Source organism: Haematobia irritans, chromosome 2 (genome assembly GCF_050003625.1).
Source record: "Haematobia irritans isolate KBUSLIRL chromosome 2, ASM5000362v1, whole genome shotgun sequence".
NCBI classification, from domain to species: Eukaryota; Metazoa; Arthropoda; class Insecta; order Diptera; family Muscidae; genus Haematobia; species Haematobia irritans.
The window spans coordinates 6,442,101-6,462,886 of NC_134398.1; the positions used below are offsets into that span (position 1 = coordinate 6,442,101).

The 20,786-nt window shown below is 34.9% G+C and overlaps 3 protein-coding genes across 3 annotated transcripts in view; 1 reads left to right on the top strand and 2 right to left on the bottom strand.

Moving 5' to 3' along the window:
• The window catches only part of numb (NUMB endocytic adaptor protein), a 90,547-nt gene extending 82,081 nt beyond the window's left edge, over positions 1-8,466 (bottom strand). The window contains exon 1 of the mRNA XM_075293213.1: positions 7,810-8,466. The gene's annotated coding sequence lies outside the window, so the exon portion shown is untranslated. The remainder of the gene's footprint in view (positions 1-7,809) is intronic.
• Positions 8,467-12,011: 3,545 nt separating this feature from the next.
• LOC142223348 (cytoplasmic dynein 2 light intermediate chain 1) lies at positions 12,012-14,903 on the top strand. The gene is made up of 2 exons (XM_075293215.1): positions 12,012-12,746; positions 14,414-14,903. The coding sequence occupies exons 1-2, from the start codon at positions 12,170-12,172 to the stop codon at positions 14,872-14,874; spliced, it is 1,038 nt and encodes a 345-aa protein (XP_075149330.1). The 5' UTR covers positions 12,012-12,169; the 3' UTR covers positions 14,875-14,903.
• On the bottom strand, positions 14,883-18,837 carry scat (VPS54 subunit of GARP complex scat). Its single transcript, XM_075293214.1, has 2 exons — positions 18,281-18,837; positions 14,883-18,220 (listed from the first exon to the last, which is right to left on the bottom strand). The coding sequence occupies exons 1-2, from the start codon at positions 18,514-18,516 to the stop codon at positions 15,529-15,531; spliced, it is 2,928 nt and encodes a 975-aa protein (XP_075149329.1). The 5' UTR covers positions 18,517-18,837; the 3' UTR covers positions 14,883-15,528.
• Between the last annotated feature and the right edge of the window lie 1,949 nt (positions 18,838-20,786).

A 20,786-nucleotide genomic window follows, 5' to 3' on the forward strand; every position in this document is an offset into this window, starting at 1 on the left:
TTGTCATTGAGCTTAACATGGAATCGGGCAGCATTCAGTGATAAGAGAGAAGTACACCAATGTGGTATCACAATGGACTGAATAGTCTAAGTGAGCCTGATACATCGGGCTGCCACCTAACCTAACCTAAGGTCGTGGGTTCGATTCCTGCTTCGACCGAACTCCAAAAAATTTTCAGCGGTGAATTATCGCACCTCAGTAATGCTGGTGACATTTCTGAGGGTTTCAAAGCTTCTCTAAGTGTTTTCACTGCAATGTGGAACGCCGTTCGGACTCGGAGGTCCCTTGTCATTGAGCTTAACATGGAATCGTGCAGCATTCAGTGATAAGAGAGAAGTTCACCAATGTGGTATCACAATGGACTAAATAGTCTAAGTGACTCTGATACATCGGGCTGCCACTAACCTAACATATGATGCATGCCACGAAATTAGAGACCCAATAACCAATTCTAGAAAACTGTGTAAAAGAGATATCCATCGAGTCGGAGGATGCAGAATTTGCTCATTCCGAATAACATGCGCAGAAATGAGAATATGCACGAGAGGGGACCATGCTCTGAAGAAGGTCAAGATTATCTCATCGGCCAGAAAAGGGAAGATTTCATGTAATCGGCAAAAAAGTAAAAAAAACCTGGACCACTCAAAATGATTAGGCCGATTCAACTTCTTCTTCCTTATTTTCAAATCCTTTATCCGGATATAAACGATCATACAATAAGTTAAACAAATATGTTAATAATTTCATTTCATAAACAGCACTCGATTTCTTATAGCTGAAATCATATTACATTCGTCCCGATAGCCTGTCCATTTTTGGATGTATCTCAGCCAGTTAAGTTCTCTCCTGCCTCTCCTCGTTGTATTTCTATTTTTCCCTTTATGATAGTTTGCAGAAATCTTCTCAAATACTCAATTTTCCGAGCTTTAATTTTTCGTAGCAATTGTCTATCCAAACTCATTCTTCTTAAAACTTCCTGGTTTGTTGCATGATCTGTCCAAGCAATCTTCAAAATTCTTCGGTACGCCTATATTCAAGTCTCTTCTCATCAGTATTTTTGATAGTCCACGCCACAACTGCGTAGAGTAGTACCGACCATATATAACATTTGTGGATTTGACACTGAATTGAGAAAAAGTTTTATTACGAGCTTCTGTCTTATTTTCCATATTCTTCTGAATTGACCGCGTGTGACTTTCTTTTGGTTCCCAATTTGAAAAACCAAAATCACTGAAATGAATAGGAGGTCATCGTTATCAAGGAGGCTGTTTTTGTGAGGCCTCGAATAATAAAAAAAACTGAATCAACGTTGTATCGAGTTAAAATTTTGAAAAATCGCCTGCATTCAATAACCTTTCGTTGTAGACCAAATACGACATTTTTCCGATTTTGTTCCATGAGTAATTAAATACACAAACTTAACTCGATATTTTTAAAAATTTGAATCGATGTGATTTATGGATCTATGGTATCACACTCACCAAATATTTGATCAAAATTAAGGTCAACATTTTTCCAGGAACATTTTGAAAATGTTTGAATATAGTTTCTGGAATAACAATCCTATCGTGGTATTATATTTTCTATAGGAGCTACAATTGTTTGTTAGTTGGATTTTGGAGACGTATTATTTTTTGATTTCTGTCCTATATTTGTCCATTGTAACTGGAATAAAACTTCTATCGTGATATTATATCTTTCTATGGGAGCTACAACTGTTTGTTGGTTTGAATGGCAACGAATTCTTTTTTGATTTCTGTCATATATTTGCCATAAGCCTAAATACAAATTATACTAAGGCACTAACCTCCGATTTTATAAATTCAGCACGTAGCAAATGCATTTTTTTTATTTGCCTCAAATGAGTGAGTTATTTTTTTAGTTTGGTATATCTCCTTTCTCTAAGTCTAGTTTTAATTGAACATTGAGCCTTCAAACCAGTGTTGCCAACTCCCCAAGGCCAAAAAGCACCAACAAAATGTTATAAATTCTAACATACCACCTTCCACAACAAAATCGAAAATTAAATGCTCTACTACTACTACTAAAAAAAAAAAAAAAAAAAAAAAAAAAAAAAAAACTTCTGAAGATGTATTATAGAACTTTTGTGAATTGAATTTCAAGAAGTTAAGGTGGGTATTAAGACCGAGTTTAGCCGCTAAAATATAAAATAGTCATTTTTCCACAATTACTTTTCTTTAATAAATCATTTTAAGGAATACAAACTTTGTGAAAATTTGCTTTTGGCTATTCCCCATCAATTTATAATAAAATTTGCAGCAAATATGCATAATTTTATGCCCATTTTTACTGAGACAGTTTTCACTTTAGCGGCAAAACTCAAACTTAGTACTCACCATTATGAACCGCTATTCAAGTATACACCTTGATCAGTTTTAATGCTTTCGTCCAATTCATTTTGATCAGTGATGTTTTTATACCCTCCACCATAGGATGGGGGTATATTAACTTTGTCATTCCGTTTGTAACACATCGAAATATTGCTCTAAGACCCCATAAAGTATATATATTCTGGGTCGTGGTGAAATTCTGAGTCGATCTAAGCATGTCCGTCCGTCCGTCCGTCTGTCCGTCTGTCCGTCCGTCCGTCTGTCCGTCTGTCCGGCTGTCCGTCCGTCTGTGGAAATCACGCTAACTTCCGAACGAAACAAGCTATCGACTTGAAACTTGGCACAAGTAGTTGTTATTGATGTAGGTCGGATGGTGTTGAAAATGGGCCATATCGGACCACGTTTACGTATAGCCCCCATATAAACCGATCCCCAAATTTGGCTTGGGGAGCCTCCCGGAGCAGCAAAATTCATCCGATCCGGTTGAAATTTGGTACGTGGTCTTAGTATACGGTCTCTAACAACCATGCAAAAATTGGTCCATATCGGTCCATAATTCAATATAGCCCCCATATAAACCGATCCCCAGATTTGTCCTCCGGAGCCTCTTGGAGGGGCAAAATTCACCCGATCCGGTTGAAATTTGGTACCTGATGTTGGTTTACGGCCTCTAATAACCGTGCAAAAATTCGTCCATATCGGTCCATAATTATATATAGCCCCCATATAAACCGATCCCCAGATTTGACCTCCGGAGCCTCTTGGAGGGGCAAAATTCACCCGATCCGGTTGAAATTTGGTACCTGATGTTGGTTTACGGCCTCTAATAACCGTGCAAAAATTGGTCCATATCGGTCCATAATTATATATAGTTCCCATATAAACCGTCCCCAGATTTGACGTCCGGAACCTCTTGGAGGAGCAAAAGTCATCCGATACGGTTGAAATTTGGTACATTTTGTCAATATATGGCCTCTAACAGCCATGTAAAAATTGGTCCATATCGGTCTTTAGTTATATATAGCCGATGACTTATTACACAAAAATTGGTCCATATCGCCAAAAATAATCTACCAAAACTTTATTTCCATAGAAAATTTTGTCAAATTTTATTACTATAGAAAGTTTTGTCAAAATTTCATTTCTATAGAAAGTTTTGTCAAAAGTTTATTTCTATACAAATGTTTGTCAAAATTTTATTTCCATAGAAAATTTTGTCAAAATTTTATTTCTATAGAAAATTTTGTAATCTACCAAAACTTTATTTCCATAGAAAATTTTGTCAAATTTTATTACTATAGAAAGTTTTGTTAAAATTTCATTTCTATAGAAGGTTTTGTCAAAAGTTTATTTCTATAGAAATGTTTGTCAAAATTTTATTTCTATAGAAAATTTTGTAAAAAATTTATTTCTGTAGAAAATTTTGTCAACATTTTATTTCTATACAAAATTTTGTCAACATTTTATTTCTATAGAAATTTTTGTCAAAATTGTATTGCTATAGAAAATTTTGTCAACATTTTACTTCCATAGAAAATTTTGTCAACATTTTATTTCTATAGAAAATTTAGTCAAAATTTTATTTCTATAGAAAATTTTGTCAAACTAGATTATATACGTATTTAATCGGCCTTTTTTTGTTTAATATATACCCCGTATGGGCTAACTTACAATTTAGAAGACAGTGTTAAAAAGGTTTACGATACCTTGCCATCGGCAAGTGTTATCGCAACCCAAGTAATTCGATTGTGGATGACAGCCTTTAGTAGAAGTTCCTACGCAATCCATGGTGGAGGGTACATAAGATTCGGCCTGGCCGAACTTACGGCCGTATATACTTGTTTAACTTTCAAAATATTAATATATGGAAGGAGTCTATTGCTTATTTCAGTTGTGCGTGCTTTTGTGAATTTAATACAAACGTTTTTAATGACATCTTTACCAAATTCAAAAATTCGGCATTCATCGCTCTACTTTCCTAGAGAATACACTAAATAACAATATTAATTAAAAAATAATCAATACCAACTTCATAACAATCAAATTCTATATTTGGCAATAAATTTGAGTTTCTTCGACTCTTGAAAGTCTAGTCAAAATTTTTGTATCAATTAAACTTAATACTGTTCAAAATAAAAAAAGCACCAAAAGCACCAAAAGCACTAAATGAAAATGCCAGAAAGCACCAAGTTGGTGCTTTTTTTGAAAAGGCACTAAAAATGCAATTTGGTGCTTTTTAGAAATCAAAAAGCACTAAATTTGGTGCTAATAGCACCAAATTGGCAACACTGCTTCAAACTTATGGTGGAGGCAATAAAAGCTCCAACGCGGCGAAGTTTTTAATTAGTTATTTAGTTATTATTTATTATAATTTGAAAAACTATAATAAACATTAAAGCCCTAGCTAAAAAGGTTATTGATTTTAGTTTTTAATTATTTTGAAAAATAAGGCCAATTCAATTTTCAATCAACAAAATCATCCGTAATCCAATTATCATATCTCTGTTTTTTTAATCTGGCAAACTTTTTCATTTCCTCAACTTAACTGTCTATATCATGTAGAACAACTATGGAACGTATATGGTAAGCAACCAAGCATATCACCACATTTCCCAAGACTTACTTGCAAGATGAATACTCGTAAATGTTATAATGAAATCATTTTGGTTTTTGTTTCACTTTTTTTGTGATTCGTGGAAGTTCTTTTTTCCTCCAAATTAAAAACAAGAAATTAAAACCTTCCCAAATATGTTTAACTGGTTTCTTTTTGTGCTTAACCATATTAAAAAAAAACACAGATATTTAGTTCATGTTCAACTGTGGTAGAAGGTTAAAGTGTTAATAAATGTATAAAACCAAAAAAAAATTGAAATTACAATGAGTCAGAGTTTTTTTTTTTTTTGTTAGATATAATAAGAAAATGGAGTTCTATATTGTTCGGGAGCTAATTAACATACCATTTTTTTATAAAAAAAATATATATATTATTATTGTAGAATTATTGAGGTTTTACATACTTGCTCACTAAAAAACTCTTAGTAATACCAAACGAGCGAAAAATACTTGTTACCTAAAATACCTTTCTGTATACAAAAGATTTTGTCTTAAATCTCATTTCTTAGCAAAAAAAATATATTTAGCTTAGCTTCAAAATCCTTTTTTCACTCAGTTATTCATTATAATAAAGAGAGAAAATATAATATCCCATTTATAGTATATATTTATTATTAAAACTTTTCTTTTTCCCAACAAAAAAAAAATAAATAAATTTAGTTACGAAATTGCTTTTCATGACATAAAAATCCAATAAGGATTACAAAAATAGCTGTACTCAAGCATGACTACAACAGTCCATCACAAAGTCAATTTGGGTTAAACCTTTACAATGTTTATTTGGGTGGCAAGGTGAAATGAGTGAGTTGGGGAAGAGAGATAGAGAGAATGGAATTCAAAATGAAGAGGGTCATTACACATTTGACACAAACAAGAAATTTTCATCAAAACATAAGTCGGCAGCTAGTGACAATTTTCTTAGCATTACCCTCTCTCTGTCTCATTTGACAATTGTCCTTTTGCAACAAAAACAAAAATCAAAATGTGAAAAACAAACAAGAAGAGAGTGGAAAAAGCATTGGATATTCACACAATATGAATAAATAAATGTATGTATGTATGTAGGAGGAATAAATATTAATAATAATGTAGCAGAAAGTATAATGTAATACAAAGTATTTTTGGCACTAAAGAATAAATCAGCCAACGACTCACTCAGGAGGAAAAATCGATTTTTGCCATATTCCCTCTCTCTCCCGGTCTTTCCCACTAAAAGCAAAAAAAAAAAAAAACAAAAATATATCATGAACGTTTACTTCAAAAGGGGAGTAGTAGTAGTACGAGTGGAGAGCCAAATAAAACAATGAGAACACACAAACACACGCTCTCTCGTGTACATTTGATTGTAACAGGGATGTGACATGGAAATAGGGAAGTTTCGACGATAAAAGTTTAACGTCTTTGGGAATTGATATTTTAATGAAGGATATGAAACTCACATGAAGAATAACTATTTTAGATTATATTCACATACAAATAGAAAATCTATGATCAAAGGTCAATAATGACAGCCAGATTTAAGGAAATTTAAGAATCAAAGCAATGGTGATCAGAGAATGAACACGCAGAGAAGGAATTTGATTTTTGCTGCAAACACAAAATGGTTGTCGAAATCAGAAGTTTTGCTTTGTCGTTAAAGTTGCCACCAAAGTTGTTTGGAGACAAGCATGCAACGGGTACCATGACCAACAATTTGTTTGTCTTTAAAGGGACTACTTTACCAAGAAAAGAAAACTTCTTTGATCAAAATTTTTGTTTCAGAGGAAAGACTTTTAGTTGTGCACTGTAAAACAAAAGTACAAAATAACAATAAAATTAGCAATTATAATAAAATAGTGAAGAAAAATAAGCTTGAAAATTTTTGATTTTCAACTATAAAACACGAACTAAATAATGGGCCAATTAATTTTTATTTAAAATTGGTGATTGATACTATCATTTCTGTGATTGAAGACATTTCAATTAAAAATTAATTGGATCAATATATTTGTAGATTGAAAATATATTTTTTTGTGTGTAGTACAATCCATAAATATTTAGACATAAAAAAAAACAAAAATTTCAGAAATGTGGCGAATTTCTTTTCAACATAGTATTTTCGAAAATTCATTTTGTTTTTTTAAAGCGCTGCCACGTTTGTCTGCATTTTTTTTTAAGAAAATGTTTACCGTCAAAAGAAAAATGGATATGTTAGCCTCTTTCATATACGAAAGGGGTATATGTAAACATATTAACGCTAAAAGAGTAAAAAGTGTACCTTTTTCGGCGGCTGGGCCACTATTTCTTCAATATATTCTCGAACTGACCGAATATTTCTTTGCCATATTGGCGACTTTTTTACTCGATAAGAGCCAGTGACCCAATTTATTTGTTTGATGAAAAAATTCTTGGAATCGATTAAAATTTTAATTATACAATTTTAAATGAAATAAAATTTAATTGATTTATATAGGGATATTTTTTAAGTGTGAAAAAGTTATAAGATTTTCAGAAATGTGTATTTCTGAAAACATATATAGGCAGTGTTCAACTAAAACTATAATTGACCAGAAAAACCAACTCCCGCGTTATAGTCAATACTTTCGATGATATTAAAATTTACAAAACAAAATATTTATAGCATACGCATAGTATAAGCGACTTTTTTATATCTGATATTGGCATCCCTATCCGACCAGAGAATAGGGAGTAGCGCGCGCCCTTTAATATCAATATTGTGTAGTTGTAGAGAAAAATCTCATGTTCATGCAAAAAAAAATGAAAATAATAATACTTCATGAAAAATGCTATTTAAATCTGTCAAAAAGGAAAAAAATACAAAACAATCAAGAAAAATGAAACCCACCTTGTATCAAGATGGAGGGATTTTCTTGTCTTCTCACGAAAATGGAGGAAAATTTCTGATTGGAAAAGTCCACAGGAGAATAGTGCTGAGAGTGGAGTTGTAAATCCGTTACGCTAAAAGCGGGTAGTATTTTCGTTTTTATTTTTTACACTTTAAAATTGATCCGTATGGCATGTGGATTGTTACATTGCCATCATCACATCGACACACTTGATTTTTTATTTCAGGAATTAGTAGAAACTTTAATTTTCTTGAAATCTTTTTTTTATATTTCATGGATTACACAATATATGTATGTCGAAAAAACGATAATTTAAAACACCACAAGAAAAGCTTTTAAATGTAAAATATTTGGATATTTATGAACCTTAACACATAACGATTATATCTAATTTGAAATGAGATATATGAAATATTTTTCCACACTCAATTTATCGTAAATTTTTGTTTTCTCTAGCACACTCTTCTTTTTTGCATAAATTTCCTTTACTGCAACCAAATTAGCCAAATTTATATTTCTTGTTCTTGATTTGCTAAAATCATATGCTCCAAGGACCCCATCGTGTGTGTCATACCGACAACAACAAATACCGTTTTGTATTATAGCTTACACGATGACGACGCCAATGACAACAAACTTCACATCTCAACCGCAAAACAACAACTGTGACTAGACTTTTTAGCTTGTCTTTACTATTTTAAGTTGCCTTCATCTGACGTCTCGTCTCGTATCGTTGCATTGAAGTGTAAATGAGAGAAGATTGAGGTGAGCAAGCGCGAAAATTATAAGAAAGATTTCTCAGGCGACTTATATTAAAAGAGATATTGTCTCGCAAACACATTTTCAAAGGGCTTGATATAGAATTGAGATTTGAAGCAAATTATAAATGAAATAGCATTTTACTATCGTGTATTACATTCCGCCAATCGTAAGTTTGAAAGTAAATAGTTTGTTGGAAAGAAAAGCATAGATTTTTTTGTGAAAAACGTCGGCGTCATTTACAGAATGGAATAACAAGATAGGGCATTCCTGTAATTCGTACGAAAACATTATAAAGAAAAGTCATCACTCGAAATGGAATCGATTTAGGTTTTTTTCTGTTTTTGAAGGTTTTCGTGTATATGTTATGAAAAACATTGATTATTGAAAATGAGTATACAAAATATGAAGTAACTGAAGAACCCACATCATTTTTTTTTTTTGTTTGAAATTAGAAAGAAAAATTTCGTATGAGATAGGGCAACCGGGCATTAATAATAACTAACTTAAAAAATCGACTGAGATTTTTGTTACAGCCAAAACAAAAATTTTGTAACGTTATTTTTTTTTCATTTATTTGCTCAATTTTGTAAATTGAAGCCAAACGCTATAAATCTTTAAAGTATCCCAACAAACACAAGGATGAGCATTTTCCATAGGTAACGCTATATCAATTTGATAGTGAATCCCATCTTCAACATTAATTCAAATGGCCTTGCAAATTGCTTGCTTTCAACAAAGTTTCCAATAGGTTTGAAGTAGGCTGTCCATTACATCTTTGTGTTCGTATCTTTTTGTTCACTCCCTTTTTTTTGGTGCCGTATTTTTATGTCCAACAATGCTCTTTATGTACTCTATTTCAAAAAAAAAATCCTAGATTGATGCAATTTTATTTATTTCGTAGGAATTCGCCACAATTGTTCGCCACTAATTGTTTACTGGGTTAAATCTGTTGACAAATTAAAGGTCGGAACACAATTGCGACATTTCGACGTACTGCGTAAAAATTAGAAATAAATGTAATTGAACGTACGACGTAAATACGCCAATAGGTTGCCGTCGTCAATTGTGGGTGAGATCATAGGAACATGTGTGTTTTATTTTTGACAGCGTATTTTTGAATTTATTTTGTTTATTTTATAAGAAAATGTGATTCTTTTTGTTTTTTATTGTTTTATTATATATTTATTTCGTTGTTTCTATCATTAGAAACTTTTATTATTTTAATTTTAACATCAATAAAATTATTAATTATTTAATAAAGATTTTTTTAGTTAAAATGTTCTCTTTTTTTTAAGCGAAAGTTCTCTTTTGAAAATTATCCATATGGAAACCCTAGTTTGAAGCATTAAAATGAAATTTAGTTTGAAAAGTTGTTGCTAATATGTTGAGAAATTGTTGCTAACGTGTTGAATTCTACTATTGAGGGTAATGTCTGTTTTTTGTTGAGAACGCGATTTTCTCAACAATTTCTCAAATTGAATTCTAATATAATTCTTTAAAAAATGTTTGAAAACGTATTGAATATAAGCATTTCTCCAATGCTTGTGTTTATTGGGATGGGATTTGCCTGAAAAAATTGAATAGCGACATTATTGTACAAATAAAAGTATAATGCAAACGGTGCATTGTATACAAACCAGAAATGCATGCTTCAGCCTCAAGTCTTTTATATTACAATTCTAAATAAATGAAATGTAATGTGAGACCTCTTCATAATACAAATGCCTCTTGAGCTCGCGCTCACAAACTACAGACGAAAAGTAACAGTAATAAAACAAAACTGAAGTTTTGACTCTCATCTCATTGAATGAAAAACACGAGCAGTAGCAACAACAATTAACATAACAACTCCAAAACAAACAACAACTCTTGACATGATGAAGGCAAAGTTTCAAAGCACTCTCGTTTTGCAATGAATTACGTTACGTATTACTACTACTATTCAAACTAACAGCACAATTACTGCAACAACAACAAAGTCAAATAATTTCTTCTCTCGTGTACGCATGCCAAAATCAAATAAGCTCTCCATATCTTCATATCTCCTCATTTGTGCTACATAAAAAAATATGAAAGAAGAAAATCAAAATTATGTTTCATTTAACTCATCGTATTTGCGTTTAAAGGAAAACTCATCCAAAACTAGCAAGGAATGGAAATATAAAACCGGGAAATTCATTACACGTTACATTTATTTACATATTATGAAATGGCTGACTTTATTTCTATTTAACAGCGGTGTGCTTCTTGATATCGAGAGGTGGTAAATGACGTAAGTAATTGCAATAGCAGGGTGTACCTCATAGCGGTTAACCAATTGTAGAAAATTGAAAGCAGGTCACTGTATTTTCTACAAGAATACAGCTTATACTTGTGAAATAACGCATCAGAAATTTTAATGGCGAAAACCCTGTGTGGGTCTCTAGTCAAAATTTCTTTTGAGTGTCGATAATATGGTTCTACCATATGCTTTTATGAGCCGAAAAAGTAAAGACATTATTATATATGTACATTGCCAAACAACCTTTAAGTCATTAGCTATAGTAATATATTATATATGTTTAAAACAACTATTTATAATTGAAATGATCAATTATAACATAAGAATTTCAAAGTTTGTTTCGTAAAGCAACTCTCCTGGATATTTCTCAATGAGCGCCACAGTAACGGAAGAAATATTTCTTACCGGTTGGCACATACTTAACCCTCTAATGCCCCAAATTTTTTGCCAGCTGATTTTATATTTAATGTTAACGATACAAAAGCAAGAAAGCTGAACAAGAAAAATGTATATGGTAAAATTCAGTATATGCTGCAAAGCCTTATGAACAGTTTTAACTAAGTTTTCTTGTTATATTACCCATTTTTGTTGTCTTAAGGTGTGTTTACTAAAAGCTTCCTGATTTAATGAAGCCCGCCTCAAGGCGGGATTGGGCATTAGAGGGTTGTGTACAACATAAATAACATAGTAACCCAACGTTGCAATAACAAATGTTTCTTCAAACCTCCTTATCAACACGATTTCATTCGAAGTTCAAGCGTCTGGATTAAGTTGTCCTCTGTTCTATATAAATTAAATAATTTTTCTGGATAACCTTTTCGTGGACAATACAATAGTTAACAACTCGCAAAACAACGGTAATCGCAATCTGCGCTGCCAATATGCAACATAAGCCAAAATGATGTTGCCAATCAAATTAAACGACAATTAGAGAGGAGTATGGCAACCCAATGGAATTTGTTTTCAGCGTTACTCAACAGAGAAATAAATAACGGTTATTGCAAAGTGCATTGCCAAACTACAACTTAAGATAATATTGCCAATCAAAATAAATTGGCAATTAGAGTAGACAATGGCCGTTAAAAACAAATATTTTATGACAAAACGTCAAATAAATATATGACAAGAATATGCAAAATTGTTTGCTTTGTATGAGTAGTTTTCTAATGATACAAAAAAAGGCAATACCAGGTATCATACATGCAAATACCAGATATCAATATATGCAAGTGAAACATGGTAACCCAACAACCGTTACCATAGCAAAACACAAAATAACAACGCCACTTATTATCAACCACTGACCACATTTTACCATGTCTGATACATTGGAAGCGTCAAAAAGTGAAACAATCCAAGATATTGCTTTGAAATTAGCCGAAGAACAATTAAAACAATTGCAAATTGATAATGGGCCCCGTGAGCGAACGGTATTTGTCCTAGGATCAAAAGGTGTTGGCAAGACAACTGCTATAAACGCATTTTTCGATCGGGAGGAAGCACCACGACCCACATTAGCTTTGGATTATTCATATGGCCGGAAAACAGGACCCGTTCAAAAGCACATTTGTCACATGTGGGAGTTAGGTTCAGTGGAAAAATCAGAGGAATTGATTTGTGTACCCCTAAAGAGTCATGGAGTCGAAAATATGGCATGTGTAATAATGGTGGATTTATCACAGCCCCAGAGATTGTGGTCCGACTTGATGGGTGCATACAAAGTCCTTAGAGATTACAGCGATAAATTATTGTCACATGATGAAAATTGTGAGAAATTTTTTGAAAAAACCAAGGAACGTATAAAGAAGGATCACATGGATTTGGCTACATTAGATCTGATGCCATTCCCTGTGGTTATTGTTGGTGCAAAGTATGATTTGTTCATAAGTTGTGGTAAGTTCATAAAACGGATGGAATTTTTTTTTTTATTCCGCTAACCAATTCATCTTTCAAATTCCGTCGACGCATATAGCACATAAAGCTATTTCTACAAACGGTGGTGTAAAGATAATATGGTCGAATCCTGTTGTTGTAAGAGGTTTTAATGAAGTTTCATCCATTTTGTTCTATGCTTTGGTAGTTCAATTAGTGGCCAGATCAAGGAACTCTGCGGCAAGGTGTGTCCAGAGTGATCTGGTGGTGAGACGGGTAGGCTTAGCTGGGCAAGCGAAAAGGTGACGAGTGCTCTTGGTTACAGATGGGACACACGTCAGCTACGCTGCTATCAATCACTGATAAGTAGGAATTGAGGCGGTTGCACTTGCCTGATTTTAGTTGGGCCAAAACTGTCCTGGTCTGCCGAGGAGGTCTCTCTCCTCCGGTGCTATGGGCGGTGGTCGAGCTCCGAGAACATGATTAACCTTGTAGCTTCTCACCGCTGTCGGATCCTGTAATTGTTGTTTTAGCAGCATGAAGTATCTGATGTGATAATCTTTAAGCCAATGTTGACTTCAGTGCGGCTTCGACGCAGCCGATTATTATAGGACATCAGTGATTATCCGGACTTAGATTAACAGTTGTTTTGTTAAAGGATGAAAGGCAAACCTGCTTGCCTTTAGTTTAGTATTGCCACTAACCCACATGGCACATTTTCCAAAAAAAAAAAAAATCCTGAAATATTCGAAAATTCTAATAATACCAAAGGACTGTAACAATAACCTCATAAAATTGGTACAAATTGGTCCTACATGAATTGATAATCCGTTCGAAGATTATTATAAAACTTTTGTATTCAGATTCTTATACACAAATTGGATATAGCCATATATAAACCAATAAACCGAATTCGAATAATTTGTACCCGATTCAAGTAGGGATAAGTGCTCTCTAACCTACAAAATAATATGGCTTTAATTGTTCTCTTTCATATGTATGGTGGTGCTTTCGACATCCTACAACTAAAGGGTATATCGGAAGAACATTTTATATCCTTAGAAATTATGTTATACTGAGATCCAAAATTTGGCAAATGCTTCCTGTTAAACAACTCTCAATCTAGAAAACGACTTATTATACCAAAAGTTGTTTTTTTTTCTGCTTTTTATACCTTAATGCTTCCTTAGAAAGCATGGTACATTGAGGTCAAAAATCTGGTAAATGCTCCCCCTAATAACCACTCTCCAGAAAATGTCTTCTTTCTGTGGTCCTTATTACACCAAAATTTGTGTGCGTTTTATGCCTTTTATACTATCATGTACTTTTGTTTTTGATTTTATCCCAAAATTAGTTGATCAAGTTAATTTTTAATCAAAATTTCTTCTATAAAGTTTTAATTGAAACACTATTGGCGGTGTTTTCTTTTGTGAGATGCATAAAAACCGATTTTAATATGGGCATATATGTAATACCACTGAGAGAAACACTTTACAATGACACCAATATTAGGGTACAAACCTGCGCCGAAAAACTTCAATATTCAGTGGAATCATACTCTTAACCCTTTGTGTGTGAGAAGGGCAATCTAACAACCATTGCACCATAGTGACTTTCATTTCATACTAATAATTAAATAAAATTATTATTTACTTGTCCTTATTAGTGACTTTAATCTATTGTTACAGAACCTGAAAAAAAGAAACACATTTGCCGTTGTCTACGATCCATTTCACATCTCATAGGTGGTTGTTTACTGTTTTACTCCCACAAAATACAAAAACTCTCAAAAACACTAAAGGACACTTTCAGTCATCTGGCATTTGGTTCTCCATCCCATCCATTTCGTATGCATACAACTGATTACAATGATGCCTTGTCCATATGGTTTGGTACCGATAGCTGGGATAAAATAAGTTCACTTGGAATACAAACTCTTCCAAGTATTGAGGCAAATCTAACACATGAAATTCCTCAAGATCATGTCAAACATGGAGCGGAGCAACAACAACATCATGATCCAGCCAAAGATCCAGGATTCCGTGAGAGTATTATCGATGAAATGAGAGCTCAAAAAGATGAAGAATTGCAAGGCATCATAAGAGACAGTATGCAACAGCTAAGAGGAAAATTCGAAAGTGTTAAATAAAAGCAAGATTTAAAATTGTTTCTATTGTTTTTCGTTTGTTTTAATTAGCCTATAGTTTATTGTTTTTATTTGTTGACTTATCATCATTGTGGTAAGACAGTTTTCGTATGTGTCTGTTAAAAAAGATAGGAATTGGGGAAAAAGGAAAAGAGGGCATCCTACTACGTAAAGTATCAAGCAGAAAATTCAAGTTTGGTGAGTGCTGTGATCTTTTTACAAATGTGTAGTTTCGTTTTCGATACGACGACGAAGTTAGTATTTTTTGTTACTTAGTTTTGGTTTTTCCTATCTTAAAACATTGTTAATAATTGCATAGTTTTGTTAACATGGTTCAACTCGTATTATTTCGTTATTATTTCATTTTACTAATACTATATTTAATGGTTGCTGATGTTTGGAATAGAATCTTGGCAGCAGTTTTTTAACGCTCTACTTCATTCCCCTTCACTTTCAGCTCCAAAAACAAAGACGGAAAAAATTCAAATAGAAAAAAATTCTTATGGGGATCTTGGATGAAAAAACAAAAAAAAAATTAACAGAAATTTTAACAACAAAAGCTTCATAAAAATCGCTCCAAAAGTATATCTAAGAAAAGGACACTACAACTTAATTACTAAAAAAGGAAAATTAATACAAAGTCCATATGTAACCCGCTTAAAATGTCCATATGCTTTCTCTTATGCTATCGTCCAAATCAGCCGGTGGCAAAGCCTTTAGTGTTCGCAATGTTTCCATATAAAAAGTCAATTCGGATGTGACTACGCCATGTTGGGGACCGCCATTATTGATAATGTTCAAACTCAATAACCGTTCCCTTAGTTTGTCCTTGAAATTTTTATGGACAATACCATAGATGGCATGTATTTGCTGCTCCGGCAATATGGGAGCAATGGCCTCATGCAATTTCACCAAATGTCGGGATATATTACGGAAACTCTGCGATGGTATAGGAGGTCGAGCATCCCAAGAATCCAATTGTGCAGCTACCCTATCGTTTACTATGCCATAGATCTTATTTTCAATTTCTTTGATGTGTCCATGGTAGTCCCTTTCGATTATATCAAAACCAGCTACGGCTTGCGAATCTAGATTCTGGAAATGTACCTTGATTTTAGGTAAAAGCCACAGCACCAGCTGCAAAGCCCTCGAGACCAATGCCAAATTTGTGCTGGTTATAGTCTTAAGACCAGCGACTCGCAATGCTCCTGCTCCAATAACCAGTTGACAAGATCGAGAATTGAATGTCCGAAGTAAATCGACAACATTGCGTGATAAGTATCCCGCCACTATAGGCAGACGTTGAGCACAACGACAATATTCACATAGCATTTGGACAAGCAACAAGGCCGATGCCACCAATGTATATGGCTTCGATTCCACCAGAAGGACCGGATTCGCCTGCGTTGATGATCCCATGCTTACATGACCATTTGCCATAGATCCTCCCGTTTGTGTAGAGGTAACTCCACAGAATTCTTTATTTTCAGAAATTCGATCTATGATTTTCTGAAACTCATTTGGAATGTCAACTTGACGCCATCGTTCTGTATCCAAGAGTAAAGCCAATTTTTGTTTACGCTCTGAATGGAAACGATTTGCAAATCTTGAAGCCTGGACTTTAACGGCTACTTTCAAAGGCACACTGGCAACGCCACAGATGGATTCACATCCTTGTGAAAAGTCTTCCACTAGCGATGACAATTGGGATATTTCATCAGCTGTTGCAACCGATTTTTCAAGACTTTGTTGTGTCACCACATTGGCACAACGTTCATGGCAATAATGGCAAACTGCTGCTAATAGATCATCTATTTTTTCATGGACATGGGACTGGTCGGAGACTGTAAGAAATGCCTCGGAATCTATGAGATTGACAGCAGCAGCCTCGGGAGCATTGCCTCCAGAGTTGCTGGGTCCACCTGCCGCCGCATCGATAGTTTGACGCATGATATTCGTAACCGCATGAATGCGCTGTAGTACAGTTAATAAGGCCACAGTGGCCTTGGCCAACAATGCTATCCACTCACCCACAGAAAGACTTTGTGCTTCCTCTCCCGCTCCGGTAAGACATATTTCAGCATCACTTGTAGCTATGAACTCAATTACCAGCTGCTTAATAATGGCCTTAATCGTGACTATAGCCTCTTCTTTGTAGGCATCAACAAAACTGAAGTTTTTCATACGCAATAGACCCATAACAATGCACACCAACTTATCCTCCTCGGCACAGACACTGTCTGTCTCTTTCAGGACATCACTTAGCGGTCTATTCAAATCAGTGGTAGCATAACGTTCGAATTCTGTGGTCAACATTTTATCGATTAATTTCTCCATTTCATTCAATTGCATAGGTAAGTGTTTGAAGCAATGAATTCCAATTAGTTCTTGAGTTAGGATCTCCTGTGTGGTGCCAATCAAATCCAGGGCAGCAACATAATCCTGGGTACCCAGAAGGAGTTGAAGCATGGGCTGTGTCTTATGAACGGTGGCCATGAGACGTAATTTATCCACAACTTCTTCGAAATTTTGCCTTCTCTGGGCGAAGCGTAGTACCCGGAATGTGTCAATAACCACGGTTTCATTTAGCAAATTTAGGGAGGACCTTAGGGCCTGGACTCTCTTGGCTGCCTCTTTCATTTCAGTCATAATAGCATCCTGCGATGTCATTGCATGAAAGAAAGCCGCTGACTTCTGTGATACCTGCTGGGCAATTTTTACTTCCACTATATCGAGATAATGGGACAATTTCTCTTGAAGTAGACGACCCGTGCGTTTTCTTTCCTCCCCATCAGGAGATTGCATCACATCCGGAAACACTTGACTAAACGTTGGTGCATGTTGTAAGTTTAGATTTTCCTTGAGAAATATATCGGGAATCTCACTCAGATTGATGTGATGCGTGGGTGTAGCATGAATTGCACTAGATGCAGAAGCTTCTTCCAAAGACATGACCTGCTGACTATTTAAACGTTCATGGCGTTTGTAACGTTTTCCTATTTTACCAATATACTTCTCGAAATCATTCATAGTCACTTCTGGTATGCGCGGTGAGGGAGGCACATGATTACGTTCCACGAAATCGACACCCCACTTTTTGGTGAATAGATTGCTTTGTTTTCCCCTCGATGGATCGTTGAGTACGGCAGGCAAATTCTGAGCAGCCGAAAATACGGACCACTCCGGGGGCATTTCTCTAGTCTGTTGGTTAACATGGTATTTGGCGACATGAGCATCATAATCACGATCCGAAACACCGTCCAGCGGCAGAGAGGGACAAACACCATTGAAGCCATATCTGCAAACGAAGGAACCACCCTCTCGTGTGCAATGACGTTCACGCAGATGCCTGTGAAGGATAGGAAATTTAATATAAAAAATATTAACACTATAATCAAAACGGACTAACTTGACAAACTCATTTATGGCTTTGAAATTTTCTCGAGGACAATAGTAACAAGATTCCCAGCTGTTTTGGGCATTATTAACAATTTCAATAGCCGACGTCGTCGTAGACTTTGCATTGACATTTACTGCTGGTGTCTTCGACGGTGGTGCTAAAGCAGTAATACCAGAATTCTCTTGCCTTTCACTTGTAAGCGATGTTTTTCTCGCCAATGATTGGGAATGTTTTACTGTAGCCATAACACATTATCCTCCACTCGTTTAAATTATTGATGACCTGTTAATATAAACTTGGCTAATTGTTGGTGTTGGCCTTAGTACTTCTGTCAATATTTGTTTATGATTAACACGTACACTTTTTTCTATTTTCTTCTATTATATGCTTATATTACAATATTATTCACTTCTCCTTTGCTATGGTGTGTGTCCATGTGATTCGCGCTATCGTTAGGTGATATCTTGAAATCAATAATTGATCCAAAATAATGTTTTTATGGCATATTTCGTCTATAGAAAAACTTCAAGGAAATTTTGCCTGTGTTTAATCCGTAGTAGGAGCGTTTTTTAATCGAGATTAGTTTTGACGTTTCATGACAGACTGTGATTGGACAGTGATGTCAATGAGAGCAGCTATGAATGGAGTTTTTAGCGGTTTTTAAAGTCAATCAAATGCGCTTCATTTTTCTGCTAAAAGACCGGTATGTACATCCTGCGGAAATATCCGCTACCCATAAACAATGCATTGCTATATATATTTGCTAAATTCCGTGAGACATTGTTATCGACATGTTGCACACAAACAAAATTTCCGCAAGATGTACATATCGGGCTAAAGACCGGTGTGCACAACTAGCCGAAATTTCCGCTACCTATAAGAAATGCATTGCTATATATTTGCAAATAAAAATTACGTGATGCATTATTATTGATTGTTTATATTTTGCTCGCATAAGAAATACATTGCAAAACTGTGTTATTGGCATGCAAATGAATTTTCCGCATACCGGAATATATTTGCTAATAAAAATTCCGTAAGGAGTTGTTATCGGTACGGAAATTCCCGCGAGATCTGCATATCGGACTAACCCTGCCAGCATTTCAAAGTTCCATTTCATCCTCATCTCTACCACCCTGCCAGCATTTCAAAGTTCCATATCATTCCTCATCGCTACCACCCTGCCAACATTTCAAAGTTCCATTTCATCCTCATCGCTACCACAGATTCGTAAATGTCACTACAACAATCGTGATGGGAGAAGCGTATCAAAAGTATGAAATGTACATGAAAGTATTTTGCCATCACTATTGTTAATATATTGTTAAGATCCATTTTCTATTTTGTGAAACACCAAGCACAACTAGCTTATTATAAGTTATTTAAATAAAAACGATAATGAAGTGCTGAAAACATAGTTAAAATTGTGAAAGGTATATTGGTGAAAAATTTTTGACTTTCCAAATGGAATAAAGTGATAGTTTTTCAGATATAAAGGATGGTTAAATTGTAAGGGCCGATGTTGAATGTGAACCACACCTAAACGCCAAGTTTTTTTCCGAATTTTATTTGACATTTCTCTATTTCAGACTTACTCAATTTGAACCATGGAGAGATACACAATCCAACAACGTGTTAAATGGTTCCAAGAAATGGCAAGAGTGGATGATCAATATTCGAAGAAAATCATCTTCAGTGATGAGGCACATTTTCACCTCAGTGGATTCGTCAATAAACAGAATTGCCGCATTTGAGCGAATGAGAATCCAAGAGTGATTGTTGAAAAACCAATGCACCCACAAAGAGTGACTGTTTGGTGCAGTTTATGGGCTGGCGGCATCATCGGGCCGTATTGTTTCCAAAATAAGGCCGCTCAGGCAGTTACTGTGAATGGTGTTCGCTATCGTGAGATGATAACGAACTTTTTATTGCCCGAATTGGAAGATATGGATGTGGACGATATGTGGTTTCAGCAGGACGGTGCCACTTGCCAACAAGCTAACGAAACAATGACACTTTTGCGCAACAAATACAATGGCCGTGTTATCTCACGCAATTGCGGCCAATTGACATCGCCATATACGACTGTTTTCGAATACGACTGTTTTCGACGTAGTGGGGATTCTCAGAAGCGCCCCCATATTCAAAAAATGTTGGCAGGGTACGGTAAAAAGACCATGGAGTGGTACGCCGCCAACAACGTGCAGGTGGTTCCCAAGGACAAGAACCCTCCCAACACGCCAGAGCTCCGCCCAATTGAGAAATACTGGGCTATTGTCAAGCGGAACCTAAAGAAGACCAAAAAAACTGCTAAGGACGAGCAGCAGTTCAAGGCAAACTGGCTTTCTGCGGCGAAGAAGGTGGACAAGGTGGCTGTACAAAATCTGATGGCAGGTGTCAAGCGTGAGGCAATTCGGATTTGGAAAAGCGAAAGCCTAACTGAATATTTTTCCTGAATTTTATACTAATTGAACTTGAAAAAGAAATTTAATTTGATTTTTTTAATAAACGATTT